At 50.1% G+C, this 23,603-nt stretch overlaps 1 protein-coding gene across 7 annotated transcripts; it reads right to left on the reverse strand.

Moving 5' to 3' along the window:
- Window positions 1-3,609: 3,609 nt before the first annotated feature.
- CPT1C (carnitine palmitoyltransferase 1C) lies at window positions 3,610-23,519 on the reverse strand. 7 transcript variants are annotated; one of them, XM_070450508.1, is made up of 20 exons: window positions 23,262-23,519; window positions 22,657-22,733; window positions 22,423-22,577; window positions 17,126-17,265; window positions 15,249-15,420; window positions 14,996-15,097; window positions 14,763-14,900; window positions 10,597-10,674; window positions 10,263-10,370; window positions 10,099-10,183; window positions 9,654-9,849; window positions 9,364-9,546; window positions 8,511-8,616; window positions 7,085-7,201; window positions 6,003-6,167; window positions 5,617-5,751; window positions 4,864-5,016; window positions 4,340-4,453; window positions 4,162-4,254; window positions 3,610-3,941 (listed from the first exon to the last, which is right to left on the reverse strand). In XM_070450508.1, exons 3-20 carry the CDS (start codon window positions 22,561-22,563, stop codon window positions 3,828-3,830), a joined length of 2,340 nt encoding a protein of 779 aa, XP_070306609.1. In that variant the 5' UTR covers window positions 22,564-22,577; window positions 22,657-22,733; window positions 23,262-23,519; the 3' UTR covers window positions 3,610-3,827. The 7 variants fall into 7 exon arrangements, with proteins under 7 accessions (XP_070306609.1, XP_020741244.2, XP_020741246.2 ...); XM_020885585.2 differs by lacking the exon at window positions 22,657-22,733 and having other exon boundaries at window positions 23,262-23,518; XM_020885587.2 differs by lacking the exons at window positions 22,657-22,733; window positions 23,262-23,519 and adding an exon at window positions 18,047-18,194 and having other exon boundaries at window positions 22,423-22,511.
- Window positions 23,520-23,603: the final 84 nt, after the last annotated feature.

Here is a 23,603-nt window from a genome sequence, read left to right on the forward strand (position 1 = left end):
GATGAAATCCAAGGAGGACAATGAGGAGGGGAGAGTGCTCAACTGGTGCAGATGTTATCTGAGCTTAGAAGACCAGCAGGGACTGGGGCCTTCTCTGAAAGCATACTAAAATGGTACTGGCATTTCTCAGGGTGCGCAAGATTTGGAAAAACTGCAAACTAGACTTAGCAGCTGCTGCAGGAAGGAAATGCCTCAGTTGGGATAAATAAGCTATGCTGGGTGATAACCGATGAGAAGGAAATAAGCAGAGAGCAAACCGGAAGAGCCCAGTCTCTCGGCTTCCTTCAGTCCCTTTGGTGCCCCCTACTGACAGAATTGAACACAGCCTGTTGGCAAAGAAAAAGTGTGGTTTTCAGAGTCCGAGTCCCAGATTCACAAGGGAGCGAATTTGAATCCAAGAGATAATAGCTTAATAATTGGCACACGTAACAGTAGTGTGTGCCAATGATCAGAGATTATGAGTAATCCAATTCCGTACCCCTAAGGCCCAAATACATCTTTTAAGGAGTCCTTGAATACTTGAGAGACTAATTATTTTCCTGGATAAGTAGTCTGAATGTTGCGCTGATGTTAATTCTATCCAAATTCTATTGTGGTTTTAATGCAAATTCAGTCAAAATCCCACTGAGATTATTTTTTAAAGGAATTGACCCAATTATTCTAAAGGTCTCCTGAAGAAACAAATAGATGAGAGAAGCAAAGATTTTTTGTTTCTACAGACGAGTAATAAGATTGGTCTACAGCCAGTATGTTAAAATATAAAGTTACACTGGGAATTCCCTGGTGGTCCAGTGGCTAAGACTCCATTCTGAGCTCCCAATGCAGGGGGTCCAGCTTTGATCCCTGGTGAAGGAACTAGATGCCACATGCCACAACTAAGAATTTGCATGCTGCAAAGACCCAGCACAGCTAAGTATCTTTTAAAAATCATATAAAAGAAGAACAAAATAAATAAACAAGTAATTTTTTAAAAAGAACAAATCAAAAAATAAATAAAAAGAACAAATCAGGCTGCTCTTTTGGGAACACTTATTGAAGATACCCCACAGAGATAGCAAGCCCTGGCCATCCCATTTCCCAGGTGACCCTTCAGCTTGATGCACTGACCAATGACTGGTGACCACAAGGCCAGTGAGTCCAGCTCAACCCAGATTGTATGATCGTGAGCACATTGAAATTTTGGCAAAATGTGCATCACATACAGTTTACCATTTTAATCATATTTGTGTCTAATTCAGTGGTATGAATTACACTCACAACTTGTGTAACCATCACCACTATGTCCATGTCCAGAGCTTTTCATCCTCCCAAACAGAAACACTGTAACCATTAAACAAAACCTCCTCATTCCCCATTCCTCCCTCCTCCCAGCTCCTGGCAACTGCCAGGAACATCTTTTCATGGGCTTATTTGTGAATCTTCAGTGCAGAAATGTCTATTCATTTGTCTATTCAAGTCCTTGGCCTATTTTTTGAATGGGGTTGTTTGGCTTTTGTTCTTGGATTGTAGGAGTCATGTCATATATCTCATATTAACTCATCAGATACACAACATGCAAATTATAGTCTCCCATCATGCCAGCTCTTTTCACTCTATTGATTGTGTGTCCTTGGATGCACGGAATTTTTTAATCTGGTTGTAATGCCATTTATCTTTTTTTTTTTTTTTTTCCTTTCGTTGCCTGTGCTTTGGCTATCACATCCAAGCTGAGAAGTCATTGCCAAATCCAATGTCATGAAGCCTTGCGCCTGTGTTTTCTTTTGAAGGGTTTTATAGACTGGGGTCCCCAACCTCTGGGATCTAATGCATGATGATCTGAAGTGGAGCTGTCGCAATACTAGTAGAAATAAAGTGCACAATAAATGTAGTGCACTTGAATCATCTCCAAACCACCCCCCCACCCCCACCCTGGTCCATGGAAAAACAGTCTTCTACGAAAGCTGCCAAAAATGTTGGGGACTGCTGTTACAGAGTGCATGTGGTGGTCTCACAGACCCTCTTCCTTCCACAGTGTTTGGATGCAACAGACCCAGGGATGCCCCTTCCTCCAGCTTCCCACCACCCTCCAACACTTTTTCCAGTTGCAATCTTTGGAATCAGCTACTCAGCTATCCTCGGTCACCGAGACCAGCCAACACCATTTTTTGAGCTTAACTCTTTATTTCCGATCAACCATGAGCTCCCAGTTCGTCAGAATCATTTCACCGAGGTGGAGGCCGCCGTCCACCACCTGGTCAACAAGTATCTGCAGGCCTCCTACACCACCTGCCTCTGGGCTTCTTTTTCCACTGCCACAATGCGACTTGAGGGCGTGAGCCCCCTTTTCCTCGAACTGCTCTAGGAGAAGCGCCAGGGCACCCACCATCTCTTGAAACTGCAAAACCACCATGGCTGCCGTGCACTCTTCCTAGATGGGCAGAAGCTGTATCAAGATGAGTGGGGTAAAACCCAGGATGCTACAGAAGCCTCCGTGTTCATGGAGAAGAACCTCCATGAACCAGGCCCATATGGATCTGCACGCCCTGGGTTCTCCCTATGCAGACTTCCACCTCTGTGACTTCCTGGAGCCTCAGCCTAGGTGAGCAGATGAAACTTATCTGCAGGATGCGTGATTACCTGACTGACCTCCGCAGGCTGGCTGGTCCCCAGGCTTGGCTGGGCAAGTATCTGTTTGAAATGCTCAGCCTTAAGCACAACTAGGAGCCCCCCTCCCCCCCCCGCCCCGAGCACCGCAGCCCTTGAGGAGCCCCCCTGATGTCAGGCCTTCTGGTCGAAGCGGCTCTCTGCAACCACCAGGTGGCTTGTTAACCACTCTTGGTGAACCAGCCCCACCCCAATGACCTTTCCCCTAGTTTCACCACTTACCAACTCATGGCCTATCGGGTTTCATGGATGCACCTGTGGCAGGCAACTAATGGTTCCCCCAAAGTGCCCTGGACCCTGTGCATATGGTATTCTACATGGCAAAGGGGAATTAGGTTGCTAATCAGTTGGAGCTGAGATTAAGAGTTAATCCTGGATCACCTGGATGGGCTCAGTCTAACCACAAGGGTCCTTAGATGGCAGGAATCGGTCACAGGAGGTGTGACTAGTGGAGAAAAGGACACAGGAATGCAACAACGATGGCTGTGAAGATGGAAGATGGAATCAAAACCGACGAATGCAGGCAGTCTCTAGAAGCAATAAGAATATTGGGGGATTCATTTGGGAGTTTAGGGTGGGCAGAGACTCCCCTGGTGGCCCAGTAGCTAAGGCTCTGTGCTCCCAAGGCAGGGGCCCCCGGGTCCAATCCCTAGTCAAGACCCAGGACAGCCAAATAAGTATATATATTTTTAAAATATAGGGTGGGCAGTTGGTATTGGGGCAGCAGGAACTGAGCTCATGAAAGCTTGTGGTGTTGATTGGGATGGGTCTTGCTTGGTTGGGTTTGGTGTGATTGAAGCTGAAAGGCAATAAATTAGGCAGGTGCCAGGGTTATAGCTGACATGGTGACTGTAACTGGGAATTCATGGTGGAGCCTGGGGATGAATGGGAACTTTTCTCTTCCTCCACCCTAACCCTCACCTCACCCACCCCTGCCCAGCCCAAGAGCACAGCGGACATCACACCCCCAGCTCACACATCTTTATTAGTCAGGATGTGGGATTTCCAAACCCAGACAGGCTGCCTCTGTCCTGCACCAGCCCAGCTGCAGAGACCTTCCCCTAGTTCCTGGGGAGACCAGCTCCCCCCTGGAAGGTGTCAAAAGCTAGTGGCTGTCGTGGGGGCCCTGGAGCCCCTGGTAAGGCAGGGGAGAGAACCACAGCTGTGCTCCAAGTCCTCCTCCCCTAACCCGAGTCCTCCTCCCCTAACCCCCTGCGCTTAAGATGCTGCCCCTCCGGGAAGAGGGTGGCCACGTCCAACAAGGCGTCCTGGATGCGCTGGCCCAGCCGGCGGGAGTCCTGGAAGGAGAGATGTCACGTGCAAGAGAAGCTGGGAGAGGGGCTCCCAGAGGCTGAGGAGCAAGAGGGCTGGGGTCCCTGCCCATGGGCCTGAGGGCTGCGGGGTTTGAGCACTGGGACTCCGGGATCGTGGGCAGGTGGGAGTCTGGAATCCTGCGCTGCAGGAGAGGAGGGACGTGGGAGTCTCGAGGGAGGAGGGGCCGGGGTGGGTCAGCCTCACCGTTCTGGTGCTTGATTTTTTGCTCGAGATGTGGAAGGTGATCACGTCATCGCCCATGAACATGTAGGACACGCCGTAACCGTGGTCATCGGCCTGCAGAGGGGCGAGTGACGGGAACAGCACAGCCCCAGGTCCCATCCCCCCACCCCCTCCTCCCTCAGGGCCCAATTCCACTCACAGGCCCGAATCCACCACCAGAGGAGACGTAGTCGGGGTAATTGTGAACGTCGAACAGGTGAATTTGCTGAACAGGAATCTGGCTGGTGGCCAGCTGCCACTGCTCTGAGTGAACCTGAGGGACAGGAGTCAGTCACGTGTGCGCTGAAGACAAGCCGCCGCGGCTTTCCCTTCAAGGTGTGCCACTCTGCCCCGCCCCTTCCTGACGTCACCCTGCGCGCTTTCCCCTCTAGACCACGCCCCTCTTCCTTGTCCCCGCCCCTAACCACGCCCCCTCCCTTTCAACTCCTGACCCTGTGGTCTTCTAGATCACATTCTTCTCCCACTCCGCCCTGACTACGCCCGTCACATCCTTTCCGTAACCGTGCCCCCTCTCTAGGCCCCTCTTCCCTCTCCACTCCTTCCCTTTCTCTCTTGCCTGGCCTGCCTAGCTCTCTCCTCTGCTGATACCTCCTTTTTCCAACATCACCCTCCTTGCCCTGAAGCGCCTCCCTTCTCTTCTTTAACCCTCTCCCTCCTCCCAACCTGGTCCAGGAATGGAGACTGCAGATGGAGGAACTGGGACACGATGTAGAGAGCAAAGAGGTGGCGGTCGACCCCCTGTCCGCTCATCGCTGCCTTCAGCAGAGCTTGGTGCTTATCCACCGCCAGGCGGAACAGGGCGAGGCACTGTGCGTCCTGGGGCCCCCCGGGAGGTCACAGGCCATGGAAAGACAGGAAGTGGGCTTACTGCTGGGGCCTGTCACACCCCCGGCCTCAACCCAGCTTGCAACTTCCCCGCAAGGCAGAGATATCAACTCCACTTCACAGCAGGGAAACAGGCACAGAGAGGGGAAGTCACCTGCCCAGCGTCACACAGCAAGGCAGAATCAGGTGGGTTCCCAGGTATCTAGGGCCCAAACTCCCTTCACTGAGCCTCAAAACAAGTAGGGGGAGAGGAAACAGAAGTGCCTTCGGGGTTCTGAGCAGAGAGATTATGTAGGGAACGTGAGGAATGGTACAAATGAAAGTTACAAGGTCACACAGAGGTTAAATAAAGAGACCTACATGTTGGAAACAGGGGTGCCCTCTGTGTGATCCCCATTAAAGCGTGTGGTACACTATGCTGAACTACCTCTCTCTGCCCCCATCAGCGAGCTCCTTGAGGTCAGAGACTCGGCTTGTTCCTCCCCTGTCTCATCACAGAGCTTGGACCTCAGAAGGTGCTCCTTAAATGTTTGTAAATGTATGAATGAGAAGGTGGAAATGACCGAAGCCTCAAATGAGGCCCACACCCACTGTCTTCTCTTTGTCCTCCATGGCTCTCACAAAGTTGCAGGCCTCCCTTGTGCAAGAACGCACCGTCTCTGTGCGACCTTCCAGGAACAAACGAGTCATGGTGGATTCATAAGTCAGGCAGAACTGACCCCTGTCCTGGGGGACAAGGAGGAGATGCGCCTGTCAGCTAGGCTCAGGAAGCCTTCACAGGCCTGATCCACCTCTGTGTGGACCTCCTGCCTCCTTCCGCCCAGGAACATACAGTTGGGAGAGGGCTGGATGGAGCCCCTAATCAAGATGGTAGACCCACCACCAAGAAGTCATGAAAGGGCTCGACGATATGGGTCTTGGGCCCCCAAGGGAACTAAGGTTCTGAGAGGGAGGCTAGGGTTAGGAACCCAACTGACCCGGAAGTGGGCCAGCTGCAAGGCGGTCTGGATGAAGCTATCTGAAGAGAGATGGCAGCGTTTGATGAAACTCTTGCCGAAGTGGGAGAAAGGGAAGACGTGGCAGTCTATGTTTCCAGACAAGGTCTTGGCTGCCCTCAGGGCTAGAGAGATGGATAGATGGATCTGCCAGAGAAGGAGGGAGGAGGAGTGGCTGGGGGTTACAGACAGGAGGAGGTTAGAGTTGGGGCTGGCACTGGCAGTGAAGGTCAGGATGGGACTGAGGTTTGGGGACAGGGATGGGACGGACAGGGAATGGAGCTGGGAATGAGGACTGAATTAGGGTTGGGAATGGGGTTGGGATTAGGTATAGGATGGGATATGAATGGGGGTTGGGTATGGGATGGGGTTGAGGAGGGTATGGCAACCCGCTGCAGTCTTCTTGCCTGGAGAATCCCATGGACAGAGGAGTCTGGCCGGCTACAGTCCATGGGGTCGCAAAGAGTTGGACATGACTGAGGCCACTTAGGATGCATGGGATGGGATTAGGGTTGAGATGGGATTGAATTTAAGAATGGTGACGGGGAGACTTTCCTGGTGGTCCAGTGGCTAAGACTCCGTGATCCCAATGCAGGGGGCCAGAAAGAAGGAACTAGATCCCGCATGCCCCAGTGAAAAGATCCCACATGCCAAAAAGACCCCGCAAGATCAAACTAAGACCTGGCACAGCTGAATGAATGAATAAACCAAAAAATAATGGTGCTGGGGATGGAGGTGGATATGAGTTTGGGATGGAGACAAGGTTGGGTCTGAGTTGGGATAAAACTAAATTGAGGTTGGGGATGGCGTGGGGATTGGGGTTGAGCAGGGGTGGTGGAAAGAGGGTTAGTTTGGGGTTAGGGTTAGAATAGAGGATGTGGTTGGGATGGGGTTAGATTGGAGACAGGATTGGGGTTTGGGTTTGGCTTGATTTGGGGTATGGGTTTGGAACTGGGCTTAGGGATGGGATTGATTTTTTGCTTGAGACTGGGGGTGGGGATGAGATGAGAGGCAAACCCAGGAATTTGGGGATGTGGAAGAGGAATCTAGAAACCTGGCCTCACCTTGTCTGGAAGGTCCCAGTGCAGCCTCTGGGGCTGGGGCAGCGAGGGGTCAGGGTGCCCCTTGCAGTGACCATCTGCCGAGTAGCCCAGCTGGAAGCATTCTGTGGCCAGAGTGAACTGTGTGCAGACAGAAACTGTCAGAATCCTTCCTCCCACTGGACCAAGCAAGGGGCATCAAACCAGGCCACCCTTTTCTTAAGACTCCTCAATCTCTGAGAAACAGAAACCTCTGGATGGTCACAGGTAGGATCTTGGGGTCACAGTCATTGAAAGCAAGACTAATACTAATTCTCAGTTGGTGCTTACTGCCCTTGTACTTCTGACTGGTTCAAAGTATGATATGCAGAGATGATATATGACAGAAAGGGTCTGAGGTTAAACTGAAATGAGAGTGTCATTTACCAACACAAGCAAAAGCAAAAAAAAAAAAAAAAATCCCATTTTTAAAATAAGAAACAGGCACAGAGGAACCAGTGCTTACCTGAGGCTGCTCTCAAGATCTAGAATCAGCCCTCCTTCCTCTCATACATGCCTGATCCTCACCCTGGGCCCCAGCTAACCCCTCATGCAACACTACAGAAGACTCAGAACCCAGTGGGCCTTGATGGTTTAAGGACTAAATGAAATAGAGAAAAGAGAGAGGCTAAGGATCTCAGGACTGGACAGGAGCTTAAAGATGAAAGAAAACACAACCCTTTCACTTGATGAGGCAGAAACGGAGGCTCAGAGAAGGGGAGTAATTTGCCCAAGGTCACACAGCAACCCAGAGCCAGAGGATGGTTGCTGACTCAGGGTGATATGGTTGGAAGCCCTCACTCTGGTCTCCGAACATTCTGGATTTTTATTCTCACTCAACAACTTCTGACTCTGTGACTCTGGGCCAATCAGTTCCCTTTTCTGAGTCCCAAATGCCTATTTGTCAAAGAAAGGTCAAAGGGAGTTCCCTGGCAGTTCAATGGTTAGGACTCGACTCTTTCACTGTGGGAGCCTGGGTTCCTTCCCTGGTCGGGGAACTGAGATTCTGCAAATGGGGCAGCACAGCAAAAAGCAAAGAAAGGTCATAATCCTAGATGTATTTCCCGGGTGGCTCAGATGGTAAAGAATCCGCCTGCAATGCAGGAAACCAGGGTTCAATTCCTGGATCAGGAAGATGCCCTGAAGAAGGGCATGGCAACCCACTGCAGTATTCTTGCCTGGAGAATTCCATGGACAGAGGAGCCTGGCTACAGTCCATGGGGTCACAAAGACTGAGCAACTAACACTTTCCCTAGATATCCTTCTTTATTGGGTCACCCTGGTCTGGTGTCTGCCTCTCTCTGAGTCTCCATTTCTCCTCTAACCTTAAGGCACTGGAGAGGAAGGTCTTTGGAAATGGTGGGGTGAGGGTGGTGGTCCCCGGGGTGGAAGGCCAGCTGGCTTGCCCTACCTCCCACATATGTCCTGAGATGGGGCAGTCAGCCCACGAGTGCTCCACGCTGAGGCCCAGCTTTCCATTGGAGAAGACGACGAGGGAGAAGGATTTGTCAAACCAGCTGCCGGGAGAGAGTTCAGCACGGTCACCAAAGAGTCAAAGAAGCCAGGAGGGAGCCGGGGGGCTCTCTGTGGGAACTGAGTGGGTTTCGGTTGGGAGATCTAGGAATCAGGGCTGGGGGCCTGGTGTGGGGATCCGTAAGAAGGTAGGGGTCTCTAGAAGGGGGTTCTGATTGTCTCTGAAATGTATCTCAGGATCACAGGGTTCAGGGGTTTTGAGAGAACATGTTTTTTTAAAGTTCAAAAAAAATTCAGAAAAAAATTTTTAAAATGTTCATGGTTTACACGTGCTGAGAGCTTAGGGAACTTCTCCCAGGGGCCTCAGAAATCCGAGTGGTGCCTGGTGGGCATCTAAGAATTTATCTGAGAATCTCTAGGTCGGGGGTCCCAGAGCTGAGGTCCTGAATTTGGGGCACCTGCATTAAGGTCTCAAGATTCCATGGTCTGCAGTTCTGAGCCTGAGGTCCCCAGGCTTAGGGTCTGGCTGGCAGATTCCCTGGGCCCTAGGTTTGGCACCTATTAATCCTCAGATCTGGGGTCCCTGGGTCTGCAATTCTGAGTCTGGAGTCTAGGTCTAGAGTTTCTCAAGGTCTGAGAATCCAGGTCAGAAGTTTGTCGGTCCTGAAATCTGCAGTTCTGGATCTGGGGTCCCAGGTCTAGAGGTTAACGGCCTCAGAGGTCCCCAGGTCTCACTGCATTGGGTCTGGGGTCGCAGGTCGGGTGGGGGCCAGATCTGCGGGCTGACTCACCGGTCGTGGCCCCGGCCGGCCAGCAGGGCGTGTGCGTAGGCATCTAAGGAAGCTGCGGGGTCCTCCCTGGTGAGTCCCGCGGGCTCGGAGTCGAGTGATACGAAGAAAGCGGCCCCTTCGACGGCTTCCAGGGCCTCTTGGGCCTGCGTCTTCAGAGACCTCCGCACCTGGGCCCACGTGTCCCTGCCAGAGGAGCGACTGAGTCCCCCCTCCCCGCTGCCCAGCCTCCACCAGACCCATGACCTCAGGATTCTGGCGGGGCCTCGGGCCCCCAGACCTCTGACCCTCACCTCGGAGCAGCGGTCAAGGCCGCCAGATGCTCCTCGTGGGGGCAGGCGGGAGAGGAGTCGTCCAGGATTCGTTGAAACTGCTGCTCCAGGGCCCGCGGGGAAAGCAGGCGGCTTTGCGAGTGGGTCCCCACGCGGAAGAACCGGCCCCGGTGGAAGACGGCCACGTGTCGGCTGTCACGAAGGTGGCGGATGTGATCTGGGGGGGAATACGTTGTAAGAATAAGGACCTTTGTTAGCCACTTGCCAAGTGGCTTGCGAGTACCCTTATCGTCCCATTTGAGCGAAGAGGACACTCACGCTCAGACAAGGTAATAACTTGCCCAAGGTCACACAGCTTGGGAGTTACGGAGCTGGGATTCGAATCCCGGCAAGCTGGCTCCAGAGAGCGTGCTCTTAGCCACTATACTGTTCTACGTCTATCAACGAGAGGGTAGAGGGGGCTCACCTCTGTGGACCCCGGGAATTCGCGTGGTGTTGAATATCTTCTCGTACTGAGCGGAGCACAAGGGTCGCATTCCCATCAGCAAAGTCTGCAGGAGATCACGGGCTCCTGACCTGCCTCCCAGGACCACAGCCTCTGTCCCCAGCCCGCGGGGGCAGCCCTCTTACCGGCAGGATCTCCTGGCGATCCAGGCGGTGGCGGTACAGAAGGAGGGCGTGGACGGCGTTGCCCGCGCGCGCCGCCTGCACGGGAGTGGGCGTGACGTATAGAAAGTCCTGCGGGCCAGGCCAGGCAAAACGCCTGCAGTCAGGTTTGCGCAGGATGGAGGCACTGACCTCAAACACACGTCTTGATCCCAACAGGCGGGATGGTGAATTCCAGACTGTGATTGGGGTCACTGACCCTAAACCCCACATTCTAGCCAGACACCCCAACCCTAGAGCTGGGGAACTATGAACCCCATCCCTTGCCCACTTCCTAACCTCCGTCTCCCCTTCTCACCATCATGTAATAGTTGCTGTTCACCATCAGTGAGTTCCGGGAGCGCAGGTACACGAATTCTTCCCACCAGTCACTGACCTGGGAGTGGGGCAGGAGAGACACACAGCTGGGGTGGCTGGGGTCAAGGGAGGGGGGAAATGGGGGAGGGCGGTGGTCCCTCCAGACTTTGCCACGTCAAACAGGGAGCATGGAACTCAATGAAGCAGGCATCAAGATAGGTTAACTACCAATAACCTAGATGTTGATCCATGGGGGATCAGTTAGCTAAACCGTGCTACCCTCATGTTATGGAATAACAGCTGTTTAAAAAGAACAAGTTACAGCTATGCTACTGACAGAGACTGGGCACCAAGAAAGGCTGCACAGTGAAAAAGGCTAGGCACACAACACGACATGTGAAATGATCCCATTTTATTAAAAAAGAAAATTCTACTAAGACCCAACCTGTCCACCAAGTGAAAGAACAGACAGTGTGGTCTATCTATACAACAGAATGTTAATATAAAAAGGAATGAAGTTCTAATTCTGCAGAGTGACAACACAGATGACCCCTGAGCACATGCTAAGTGAAATGAGTCAGACACTAAAGGACTAATAGTGTATGATTTCATGTCTAGGAAAAATCTAAAATAAGCCAATTCATAGAGACAGAAAGTAGAAGAGGTTACCCGGGGCTACAGAGAATGGGGACGGGAATTTTTTAAAAATATTTAGGGACTTCCCTTGTGGTCCAGTGGTTGAGAATCAGCCTTGCGATGCAGGGGATGTGGGTTCGATCCCTGATCAGGGAACTAAGATCCCACATGCCTTGGGGCAACTAAGCCTGTGCACCACTACTACTGAGGCCACAGGCCACAACTAGAGAGAAAGCTACATGCCGCAACAGAAGAACCCACATGCCACAACTACGATGTACACAGCCGAAGAAGTAAATAAATATTTTAAAAAATATTTATTTTAATTATTTATTTGGCTGTGCTGAGTCTTAACTTATGGCATGTGGGATCTAGTTCTCTCACCAGGAATCAAACCCAGGCCCCCTGTATTGGGATCACGGAGTCTTAGCCACTGGACCACCAGGGAAGTCCCTGGGATAGGAATGTTTTGCCTACGGGCACAGAGAGTTTCTGTTTGAGATGATAAAAAAAAAGTTCTAGAGATAGATAGTAGTTATGGTTATACAACACTGTGACTATACTTAGGAGTATCACTGAGTTCTACACTGGAAAATGGTTACAATGGCAAATTTTATATTATGCACATTCGAATCACAATTAAAATTATATATGATATTTATGTTATGTGTATGTATATACTGACTTCCCTGGTGGCTCAGATGGTAAAGAATCTGCCCGCAATGCAGGAAACCTGGGTTCTATCTGTGGGTTGGGAAGATCCCTGGAGAAGGGAATGGCAGTCCACTCCAGTGGAGTGGACTCTCTTGTCTGGAGAATCCCATGGACAGAGAAGCCTGGTGGGCTACAGTTCATGGGGTCACAACATTGTGACTATACTTAGTACTACTGAGTTGTACACTGGAAAATAGTTACAATGGCAAATCTTATATTATGTACACTTGAATCATAATTAAAATTATGTATGATATTCATGCTATGTGTGTTTATATACTATATCAAACATGTAATATGATATATAACATGACATATTATAATACATGTTAAAATTATATATTATAAATAAAATATATATACTTAAAGAATATTTATATTTCCCTGGGTATCAATATATGTATACATACACTCAGAAAAGACTTTGACCAAAGTATTTCTCACAGGCAATGGTGGGAGGGACAAGAATTAAAGGGAGGTGGTCAGAGACTTTTAGTGTTTTCTAGATATTTTCTTTTCATTAAATGTTTTTTAAATATATATATATATATATATATATATATATATATATATATATATATATTTGGCTGTACTGCGTCTTAGTTTAGCCCACAGGATCTCTGGTCTTCCTTGAAGCATTCTGGATCTTTTAAGTTGATGGTATCATACGCTTCCTTAAACTTAGACCAGGCAGGATGTAGTTGTCATTCCCTGAGAATAGGCAACATATTGTGGAAAAATCCAGAAGTTTCCAGCAAATGGTAGAAAAGTTCTATACCTTGATCTAAGTAGGGGTTATCTGGTTATATACATACATAGAACTTAATTAAGCTGTACATGTAAGACTTGTGTATTTTACTATATGTACAATATTGTAACATTATATCCACGTGATGCAACAGTATATGCAAGTGACGTCTCTGCATTGGGTCTTAGTTGTTGCATGCAGGATCTTCATTCCCCCAACCAGGGACTGAACCAGTGTCCCCTGCATTGGAAGGCAGATTCTATAACCACTGGATCACTAGGAATGACCCTAAGTGAGTTCTTTTTAATATACACCTGATTCTTTTTACTCAAGGTCGTTATGTCCTATAAAGTGGCAGTGAACGCTGATTAGCCAACACTGAGCCATTTTTCCAAAGGGAAACACAGGGTCAGGTTCCTTCCACTCTTGTTTCACCTCAGCTAGGAATGTGCACTTCAAGCCAAGTCCAAATTTTTCCACCTTGCACAACTCTCCGAATGATCACGAAAGTGCCATGTGTACTGATTAGGGGTTCAAATATAAGTAGAAGAATCTCAAATACAAAATGTGTGAATAATGAAGATTGACCTGTATAAGTGATAAGAAAGCATTGTGTTAGACTTAATTCTTTTTCCTTTCTTGTCCATAATGGTGCATGTTACAACTGACAGTGCCTTACAAGTATAATGAAATATATCAATTAAATATACATATGGTGTGTATATATATTATATAATTATACATGTATATTATTTATGCATTATATAATTATTATGTTAAGTGTTTTTATATACATATATTTTAAGAGTGGAATCTAATCCAAAAACATGAAGAAAAAAAAAAATCTAAAACTAAGGTTTGCATAGAAAAGGATGAAATACTGCTATCTGCAGCAACATTAGTTCAGTCGCTCAGTCGTATCCGACTCTTTACGACCCCATGCACTGCAGCATGCCAGGCTTCCCTGTCCATCATCAACTCCCGGGGCTTGCTCAAACTCATGTCCCCTGAGTCAGTGATGGAGATTATCATACTAAGTAAAGTTAGTCAGACAAAGACAAATATGTGATATCACTTATATGTCGAACCTAAAAAAAAATAATAACATCTATTTCTTCTTCACTACCTCCAGCTCATCATATGCTGCTGCTGCTGCTGCTGCTGCTAAGTCACTTCAGTCGTGTCTGACTCTGTGCGACCCCACAGACGGCAACCCACCAGGCTCCCCAGTCCCTGGGATTCTCCAGGCAGGAACACTGGAGTGGGTTGCCATTTCCTTCTCCAATGCATGAAAGTGAAAAGTGAAAGGGAAGTCGCTCAGTCGTGTCCGACTCTTAGCGACCCCATGGACTGCAGCCTACCAGGCTCCTCCGTCCATGGGATTTTCCAGGCAAGAGTATTGGACTGGAGTGCCATTCCCTTCTCTGCATCACATGCTGCCTGGCGGCTATTTATGGCTTCCTACAGAATGGGAGGCCTGGAAGACGCTTACAGGACAATTGGCTGCCTGGTTCTATGCCTCAGATTCTCAAGGAGTTTAACTCAGAGTGCGTTCTAGGACCCTAGCTCCTGAAATCTGATGGAAGTACGTTTAGGGTAGGCGTCTGTGCGCACAGAAGGGAGAGGAAAATACCTATTTTGGGGAAGGGTTTAGACTCTTGAGAAACCAGAGGAGGCGCTGAAATGTTGGAAGGGGCCCGGAATTCTGATTTAAATATTAGCGGGCTGGGGGCGGAGCTCTAGATGTGGGCGGGTCCCGGAGGCGGAGCTATATCGTTGAAGACCCAGTCTCCGAAAGTGGGAGCGTGGGGGATGGGGCCTAAAATGTTAGCACAGGATGGACGGGGTTCAGAATATTGGAGAGGTGAGAGGAGCTCAGAATACCGGAGCATCTTGGGCTAGGTTTAAACTATTGGACCGTGGGGGCGGGACTCAATAGCCTCACATCTGGAGTGAAGCGCCAATCGCCGCCGGGCCTGGGATTGTGGGCGGGGCACGGGGCGGGGCGTGGAACTCGCAGGGTTAGGAGCGCCGCTTCAGAAGCTTCGCCTATTGGATGCGGTACTCACGTAATTGGACGCCCACCAGGACTTGAGCTGCAAGTACCACTGCAGAAGTGACGCCTGTAGCTTCAGGAATTCCTGCGCTAGGCCCGCGGTCCAGTCGAAGTCCTCGTCGGAGAGGACGGGTCGGACAGACTCCAGATACTGAGGGGCAAGGAGGGGAAGAGGGCAAGTGACATAGACCCCCCTCCCCTCCCCCCTCGGCAGCCTCCCTCCCCATCCTGGGGTACCTGGCCCACCTTGCGCACGGTGTCCTGCACGGAGGGCACAGGCTGGCGCGGCAGAGAGCGCTGGTAACTGAAGAGCATCGGATGGCGGCCGGAGAAGATGCGCACCAGGGCCTGGCACAGAGCAGGAATTAGTGGCTCATTAAACGCCTCACTGCAGCCCGGGGCCAAGGTGCTGGGGTAGGGTGGGGGCGCGGCGAGGGTGGCACTCCGCGGAGAGAACAGGGCAGAGGGGGCTTGATCAAGGGTTCTGCCTCTCCCATACCAGCCAGGTCTTGGTGGGCGAGGACATGCCTCCGTGGGGTTCAAGGAGCCAGCCGTGGTATGACAGAAGTAGCCTCAGGGCCACATGAAGGGTGAAGATCAGAGCTCCCCACAGACAGGATGCAAACATCGCGGCCGCCAGGACCCCCCGCAGCCTGTGATGCTGTCCACCCCTGGGGGCGGGTAGAGAAAAAGAGACTAGGCCAGGGTCTCCTGGCCTCAGAACATCCCTCCCCTCCAGTCTTACCCAGCACCTGCTGTTCCTAACACTCTCTGACTCTGATCTTTTGGCTGTTGGAGGCATATCCCATAGAATTAGAGTTGGTCAGAAAAAGTCCAGTTTCCTCATTGGTGAAATGCTAGAGGTGTGATTCTCTCTCTTGGTGCGCCCAGCATCTCCTCTCAGGAATATGGAGACACCAAGTTTCTAAAATCACATCCCACGCAAAGGTGCAAGAACTTAATAAGTATGAGCTGGTATTTCTATGGAAATATATAAGATATCAGGCTTCCCTGATAGCTCAGTTGGTAAAGAATCCATCTGCAATGTAGGAGACCCTGGTTCGATTCCTGGGTTGGGAAAATCCCCTGGAGAAGGGAAAGGCTACCCACTCCAGTATTCTGGCCTGGACAATTCCATGGACTGTATAGTCCATGGGATCGCAAAGAGTCTGTTAGACTGAGTGACCTTCACTATACCAGATATCAAATTACACCCTGAGGCAGAGGTTCTCAATGTGTGGCCCTTGGCCCAGTAGCATCAGCACCATCTGGGAGCTTGTCAGAAATACAAATTCCTGGGCCCCAGGCCCAGCAATCAGTGTTTTAACAAGCCTCCCAGATAACTCTAATACAAACTCAAGTTGGGGAATGGCTGGTCTAAAGATACAGTAAGTCAACATGTTTGCAAAGTTGCAATAGAACAGACTGTGAGGAAATCCCTCCTGGAGCACTTGAAGGGAGCCACTTACCCTCTTTAGATTAGGTAAATCTGTCCTTCCTGGCGGAGAAGGCAATGGCACCCCACTCCAGTACTCTTGCCTGGAAAATCCCATGGACGGAGGAGCCTGGTAGGCTGCAGTCCATGGGGTCGCTAAGAGTCAGACACGACTGAGTGACTTCCCTTTCACTTTCATGCATTGGAGAAGGAAATGGCAACCCACTCCAGTGTTCTTGCCTGGAGAATCCCAGGGACGGGGGAGCCTGGTGGGCTGCCGTCTATGGGGTCACACAGATTCGGACACGACTGAAGTGACTTAGCAGCAGCAGCAGCAGCCTTCCTGGAAATTTCTACTTCCGATCCTAGATCTGCCCTTTCAGGCTGTCTGTACAGTTTGAACCTTTTTCCCCAGGAGGACTAATCTAAGACTTAGAACCTGCAACTTCACCCATATCTGATTTCCAAACAGCAATAATCACTCAACTACTCCCATTTCATAACCTCCTAGTACTGTACTGAATATTTCACATTCGTGATTTTGTTTGATTCCTCCAATCACCCTAAAAACCAATCATTGAGTTGACCCAAAAGTTCGTTTGGGCTGTGAAGCCCCTGACACCAAGAATGGTGAGGTCTCTTGCCTAAGACCACACGACTGTAGATTAGCAGAACTCATACTTCTGTTAGCATATATAACCATACCTGGCCTTTGTCTAATTTGCCAACATTCCCTTTAGCAAGAAGCAGCCAGGATGGAAAATGTACAGAGACAATAGAGAAAATTACCTCCCTTTACTTGATGCTTTACCTTTATTAATCTGACCCCAGGTAAGTCTTGGAGATTACTTTTCTTTAACAGGCACACATGCTGATATAGAAATGTCCTGGGTGGAGGGAAGGGGGTTAGGAGGTTACTGGGTTGAAGTGGGGAACCTCACCAGTCTGGCAGAGACTCTTTGATCTTTTCCATCAGTCCTAAGGAAGGATCCAGCTGGAGGAAGGAGGCAAGTTGAATTGCACTGAAGAGGAAGAGCCAGCTGAGGGGGCTAGCAGGGAACACGCCTGTGAGAAAGTCGTTCTGTGGAGAGGAAAGGTCACCTATTCAATCAGTTATCCGCTCTGCTAAGCACCGCTCTTAGATGTTGACTCAGCATTGAGATGCGTGCCCAAGATGCTGTGAGGAACAGACAGATCTTGGTGCTGCCCCAAAGGAGGTCACACCAGAATGCAGTGAGTACTCATGGCGATAGAATAAGGCAGGTTGCTCAGGCTGAGGGAGTCAGGGAGGGCTCCCTGGAGGAAGGGACAAGACCCTCTCAGACAAGACCCTGAAGGTGAGACTGTCAAAAAGGCAAAACAATTGCCAGTATACAGCAGGGTCCAGAGCTCAGGGACTGGCCTTGGAATGAATGAGGAATGAATGAAAATGTTGGGTTGGAATTCCCTGGTGGTCAAGTTGGTAGGATTTCTCGCTTTCACTGCCACGGTCTGGGTTCAATCCCTGGTTAGGGAACATCCCACAAACTGCTGGGTAACTAACCAAACTCCCAACTCCCAGGGAAGCATACTAGCGATAATTAACATTTAATGAGTGCTTACTATAGGCCAGGTGCTATTTACAAGTATAAACTTTTTTTCCCCCCAAAACCATGCGGCTTACAGGAATTTAGTGTCCTGACCAGGGATCAAACCTGTGCCTCCTGCAGTCTTCCAGAGAAGCACACAATCCTAACCACCAGACTGCCAGGAAATTCCCAGAGGTCATGGTTTAGACCTTGGGCTCTGGAGTCCCCACCCTCTGGGCTAAAATCTCTGCTCTGTCACTACCTAGCTGAGTGACTGCAAGCACGTGACTTTACCTCTGTGTCTCAGTTTTCTCATCTGTAGAATGGGAACAATCCAAATCTCAGTACTTGGCTCATAGGGCTGTCACGAGGGCTGGATGAGGAAATGTCATTCCACAAAGGCTTACTGCAGTCCAACAGCAGTGACAAGACAGCAAGATTCCTGCTCTCATGAGGGATAGAGACAACACCTACATAAATACAGGCTTTCGTGGCATGAGTCAGATGGCAAGAGGTGCTATGGAGAAAATGAAGCAGAGGGCTAGGGGTGGGGTAGGGTGGCGCAGGGTGATCAATTGCATTGCTCAGGGTCAGGCACACTGTAGGAGCTCACTAAATATTACGATATCCTCTTTGCTGCTAATCTTCTCATTGGGGATTTATTTACTGGACAATCTCCCTTTGGCTTGGCAGAAGGAGGTTACTGGCAAACATGGTTATTTTTGTTGTTTTTCTTTTTAAAAGATGTTTTCAGTGCTTGTAATCTGGGGCTCTAGATTGCAATAGGACAGGGGTTTTCCTAATATCAGAAAATTTCTCTATAGCATTTCCCAAGTACCAGGAGCATCATTAAATCATTTCGTCCCCCTGTCACTCAGTAAGATAGTAATTATTCGTGTCTCCATCATATGGGTGAAGAAATGGAGGAGACAGGAAGTTTGGAGAACTCGTCCCAGGCCACATAGCCAGGAAGTGGTGGAGGCATGATTTGAACCCAGGGCTCCTGGCTCCAGAGGGCACTGTCAATCACTCAAACCAGACGGATGAGGGTACCATACTCTAAAGTCTGCTGTATCTCAGAATTTCATATCCATTTGGAAACCATCTCAAGCAACACTCTAATCTCCTGCCAATGAACCACCTATACCAAAGCCGCATGCTTGGCCCAAGTGACCCACTGCATGTAATTCACAACTCTTGGGCATCAGTACTGAGACCATGTTCTAGAAAAGCAGCCCAGGATAGTGAGGAGTCAGCATGGGCTCCAGAGCCAGACTTCTAATTCTTCCAGGTCTGCCTCTACTTCTGCATCGTGGCAGCTGTGTGACCTGGGGGAAGTGAAAACATCTCTCTGAGTTTCTGTTTCCTCATCTGTAAAATGGGACTAATGATAGGCTTCCCTTCAGTTCAGTTCAGTTCAGTCACTTAGTTGTGTCTGACTCTTTGCGACCCCATGAATCGCAGTATGCCAGGCCTCCCTGTCCATCACCAACTCCCAGAGCTTACTCAAACTCATGTCCATAGAGTCGGTGATGCCATCCAGCCATCTCATCCTCTGTCGTCCCCTCCTCCTCCTGCATCCAATCCCTCCCAGCATCAGGGTCTTTTCCAGTGAGTCAACTCTTCCCATCAGGTGGCCAAAGTATTGGAGTTTCAGCTTCAACATCAGTCCTTCCAATGAACACTCAGGACTGATCTTTAGGATGAACTAGTTGGATCTCCTTGCAGTTCAAGGGACTCTCAAGAGTCTTCTCCAACACCACAGTTCAAAAGCATCAATTTTTTGGCGCTCAGCTTTCTTCACAGTCTAACTCTCACATCCATACATGACCACTGGAAAAACCATAGCCTTGACTAGACGGACCTTTGTTGGCAAAGTAATGTCTCTGCTTAGAAGGCTCTAAATGAGGGAATTCCCTGGTGGTCCAATGGTTAGGACTGCCATGGCCAGCGTTCAATCTCTGATTAGCTGATTAGGGAACTAAGACCCTGCAAGTGGCTCAGCATGACCAAAAAAGAGGTCTTAATGATGGCCAGATGAGCAATAGATTCAAAGGGTTTGCTTGGTATAGAGCCTGAGATCTATTACTATCTAGTATGGTTTTAGAAAAGAGGAAGCAGAAGGCCAGAGAAATTACTAACACGCCAGAGGTCACATAGAACCTATGTGGTATGTAAGATAAGAACGGTAATGCTGAAGTGGTGACTTCTGTGAGTCAGACCTTCTCCTAAGACAACTAATGGTTACAACAGTCCCTCAAGGCAGGGACTGTCAAGATTCCCATTTTTTAAGTGAAGAAATTCAGGCTTAGCAATGAGTCTATGGAATTACAGCTCTGGTGTTGCTGAGGGCACAGCCCTCACCTTGGGACCCAGTTCCAGGAGCTACGGCTTCAGGGTGGTTCCTGGGGCCCCTGATTGGAGAGGAAGGATGTGAGAACTCCAGGTGGCCATCAGGGTTAGAGGCAGCTTTGTAGCTGAAAGGAAAAAGTCACTATTACAATGATCAATTATACTAATATGAGTGTCTGGTGGGGGCCACTGGCCATCAGTGACATTTGAGTCAGAAAGGAGTTTCAGGGCTGACTTGAATACAGGCGTTACAGTTAAAAATTTTCAACATAGCAACACCAGTTCAAATCCATCTATAAGCATAGAAATCATAATGGTGATTGCCTTGCAGCAAGGGTGAGGTAAGGGGTACTGGCAGGAAAAGAGCTCTAAGGAACACTCTAAAATGATGGCTGTGCTGTTTTCTTGGAAAGTTGGTTACATAGGTATTACCCCAGTTACAAAGATACTACAAAATTCAAGGACTGTACACTTAAAAAATCCTTGTTTTTCTGTGTATAATTACATCTTAGTTTAAATACCTATTTATGTGTGTATACATGTGTGTGTTTATGTATTTAACCACAAGTTAACACTTTAGTTGCTGGATTGGCCTGAGGCCCAGGGGTTCCCAGAAGTAGGGCTGAGAGGGGCTCTCTGGGGGTTTGGGTTAGTGGCTATTTACTTGCTGGAGCAGATACATTTCTATTTTAACAATCATTTTAACAACCAATATGGCCATAGAAGTGCTATCCAGCCTGCTCAAATGTTCCAGCTTCCAGAGAGAACCCTGGGCTGCCCCCGGGGTGTATTCTAACCCCTCCATGCTCCCTCTTCCCTGCTCACATGATCGTCCTCTATAGCACATCACCATCTGACATACTCTATGTTTTGAGTACTTATCTACTCCATGAGGGCAGGACTCTGTCTGTCTTGCTCCCTGCCAAGTCACCAGTGCCCCAAATGGTGCCAGGCCCCTCAGAAATGCTCCACAGATATTTGGCAAATGAAGAACCATATTATAATCAAAAGCTAACACTCAGAGGGCTTCCCTGGTGGTGCAGAGGTGAAGACTCCTTGCTTCCACTGCAGGGGGTGCGGGTTCAAACCCTGGTCGTGGAAGTTCCACATGCCTTGTGCTCAATCATGTCCAACTTTTTGCAGCCCATGGATTGTAGCCCGCCAGTCTCCTCTGTCTATGGAATTTTCCAGGCAATATTAGCGGAGGGGATGGCAATTTCCTTCTCCAGGCCACATGCTTCAAGGTACAGCCAAAAAAACTAACCCTCAGTAGTTGCCATGGGCCAAGCCCTTGACTCAGGGCTTGCATGTGAGAGTTTGTTTAACCCTTGCAACTGTGCCGTAAGGGAGGTTCTACCATCACTCTTGTTTCACACGTGGAGATACTGAGGCTCAGAGAGACGCGCTTGCCCAAGGCCACACAGCTAGTCAGTGGCAGAGTCAGGACTCAAACCCAGTCCTGATGGACCCCAAAAGCATTCAAGACCTATGTTCACAGACAGGGTGTGGTCAGCAGGGAGACTCCATGAGCCCAGGCCAAGTCACTTCAATCACGTCCAACTATGCGACCCCATGGACTGTAGCCCGCCAGGCTCCTCTGTCCATGGGATTCTCCAGGCAAGAATACTGGAGTGGGCTGCCATTTCCTTCTCCAGGGAGACTCCATAGATGGTGCCAGACTTCTAGAACTGGGGACTCCAGGGCTGACATGGGTTCTAGGTGGATGTGAGCATTCTAAGGCATTCTAGGGCAAAGGCAAGAAGTGGGAGTTTGGGGTCCAGAGGGTGGAGGTTCACATTTCAGACCAGGGGGAGGGTGTACCACATACCGGAAGGGTACTGGGGGTTGAGAGCAGGGGCAAGGAGGTGGCAGAGAGAGCCAGTGGGGAAGGGCTTTGGGAAAGGGGGCCTTCAGGACTGCGGTGTGGGCTACCCAAGACCTTGATCAGTCCATGGGGTTCTGGAATGGAGAGCATCTCGTTTAGAGCCTGGAGATGAATGGGAAAGATCAGAGGTGCACAACAGGTAAGGGGACTGATCTAGAAATTGGGGTGGAAGTTGTGTTTGCAGGTGTGTGTGAGGAGAGCATGAAGGGCGTTCAACAAGTGGGTACCACAGGTGAATGGCAGTTCTCCTAGGTGAGGTTGAGGAACCCAGCCGTGAGCCACAGAGAATCCGGAATTGGCTTTAAGGGGTCTTGGAAGTGGACCTGAAAACTCCCAGAAGCAGGACCACCCAGGATGCCCGGAAGGGAGCCTCGCGTATCCCGGAAGCAGGTAACTGGATTCCGGAAGGAAACCAAGTAGCCGCCCTTCTCACCCAGAAACGGGAGAGATGCCTTTTCCAGGAGCGCAGTCCGGAGAGGTAGATCTCCTGCAACACCGGGGCACCGAGCTCCACTTCCCCCGCGTCCGAAGTCAGTGAGGGTCGGAAGCCCACCGCCTGGTGAGCTTCAGCCATGTCAGGCTACAGCCCTGGGAGGAGGACAGAGGGTCATTCCCCAGACCCCCAGCCCCTTCTCCGCAGACCCAGGAATGTAGGACGCCAGCTCACCCTTCCCTAACACCTGAGGGGGTCTTGATGGTCCTGGCCATAGACTCCAGTGTTGGGGGTACCTCAACCGGGGACCTCTGTGAACGCACAGAAAGGCAGGACGGATAATTCGCGTTAACTCCTTTTGTGGTTATTCTGAGAAAGTGGCGCGGGGACAGTGGCCCCCTCCAAAGGACTTTCAAGATTTGGGGGTCGAGGCGGGAAATTGGTCCAGGGTGAGTTGCGGGATATCGGGAAAAACATTATTCCCAAACCGATTTTGAAATGAACACCTGCCGGACGTTGGCATTGTCCATTTCATTTCCGCTTCCCATTCCGAGGCAAGGACTGGGGGTGGGGGACTTGTAGCGGGTGGGGGGGGGGGGGAGTTGAGGGAGGGGTTCTCTATAAATTCATGCGTTCTGGGGTGACCCAGCGTCCCTTCCCCCAGCCCCGGGCTGAAGGGGATGGGGGAGGAAGCACACTGCTGCGCATGCCTCGGGGATGCTGAGGCTGAGAGCAGAGGCGAGCGTCGAGGACAAGTGATGGAGATGCCCGCACTCCCAGACCAAGACGCAATCCTCCGGCCCCCGCAGGAGTTCGCGCCCCTACAGTCCGGCACTTACCACGCTGAATCAGGGGTCCGCCGATCGATCTTAGACCAAGCCCGAGCACACACACCCCCGCCCCCTATTTAGAGCGCCGGACTGGAGCCTCCCACTTGCATATGTCCAGTCCCAGTGCTGTGAGTCCACGACTTGGCTGATGCGCTTCCGGAGCTCCCGTCGCCTCCGACTATCCAACATCCAGGAACCCCAATTTCTGTCTCTCGGGTTCCTCGCAGGGTATTCAAGCCCCGGGTTTTATCCCCGCCCTCTTCTAATTTTCTATCCCCGCCCTCTTTAATTCTCTGCGCTCAGTTCCCGCCCCCTTCAAATTCCAGCGTCCAATCCCCTGCCTCCATTGCA

This window comes from Odocoileus virginianus, chromosome 20, assembly GCF_023699985.2.
Source record: "Odocoileus virginianus isolate 20LAN1187 ecotype Illinois chromosome 20, Ovbor_1.2, whole genome shotgun sequence".
NCBI classification, from domain to species: Eukaryota; Metazoa; Chordata; class Mammalia; order Artiodactyla; family Cervidae; genus Odocoileus; species Odocoileus virginianus.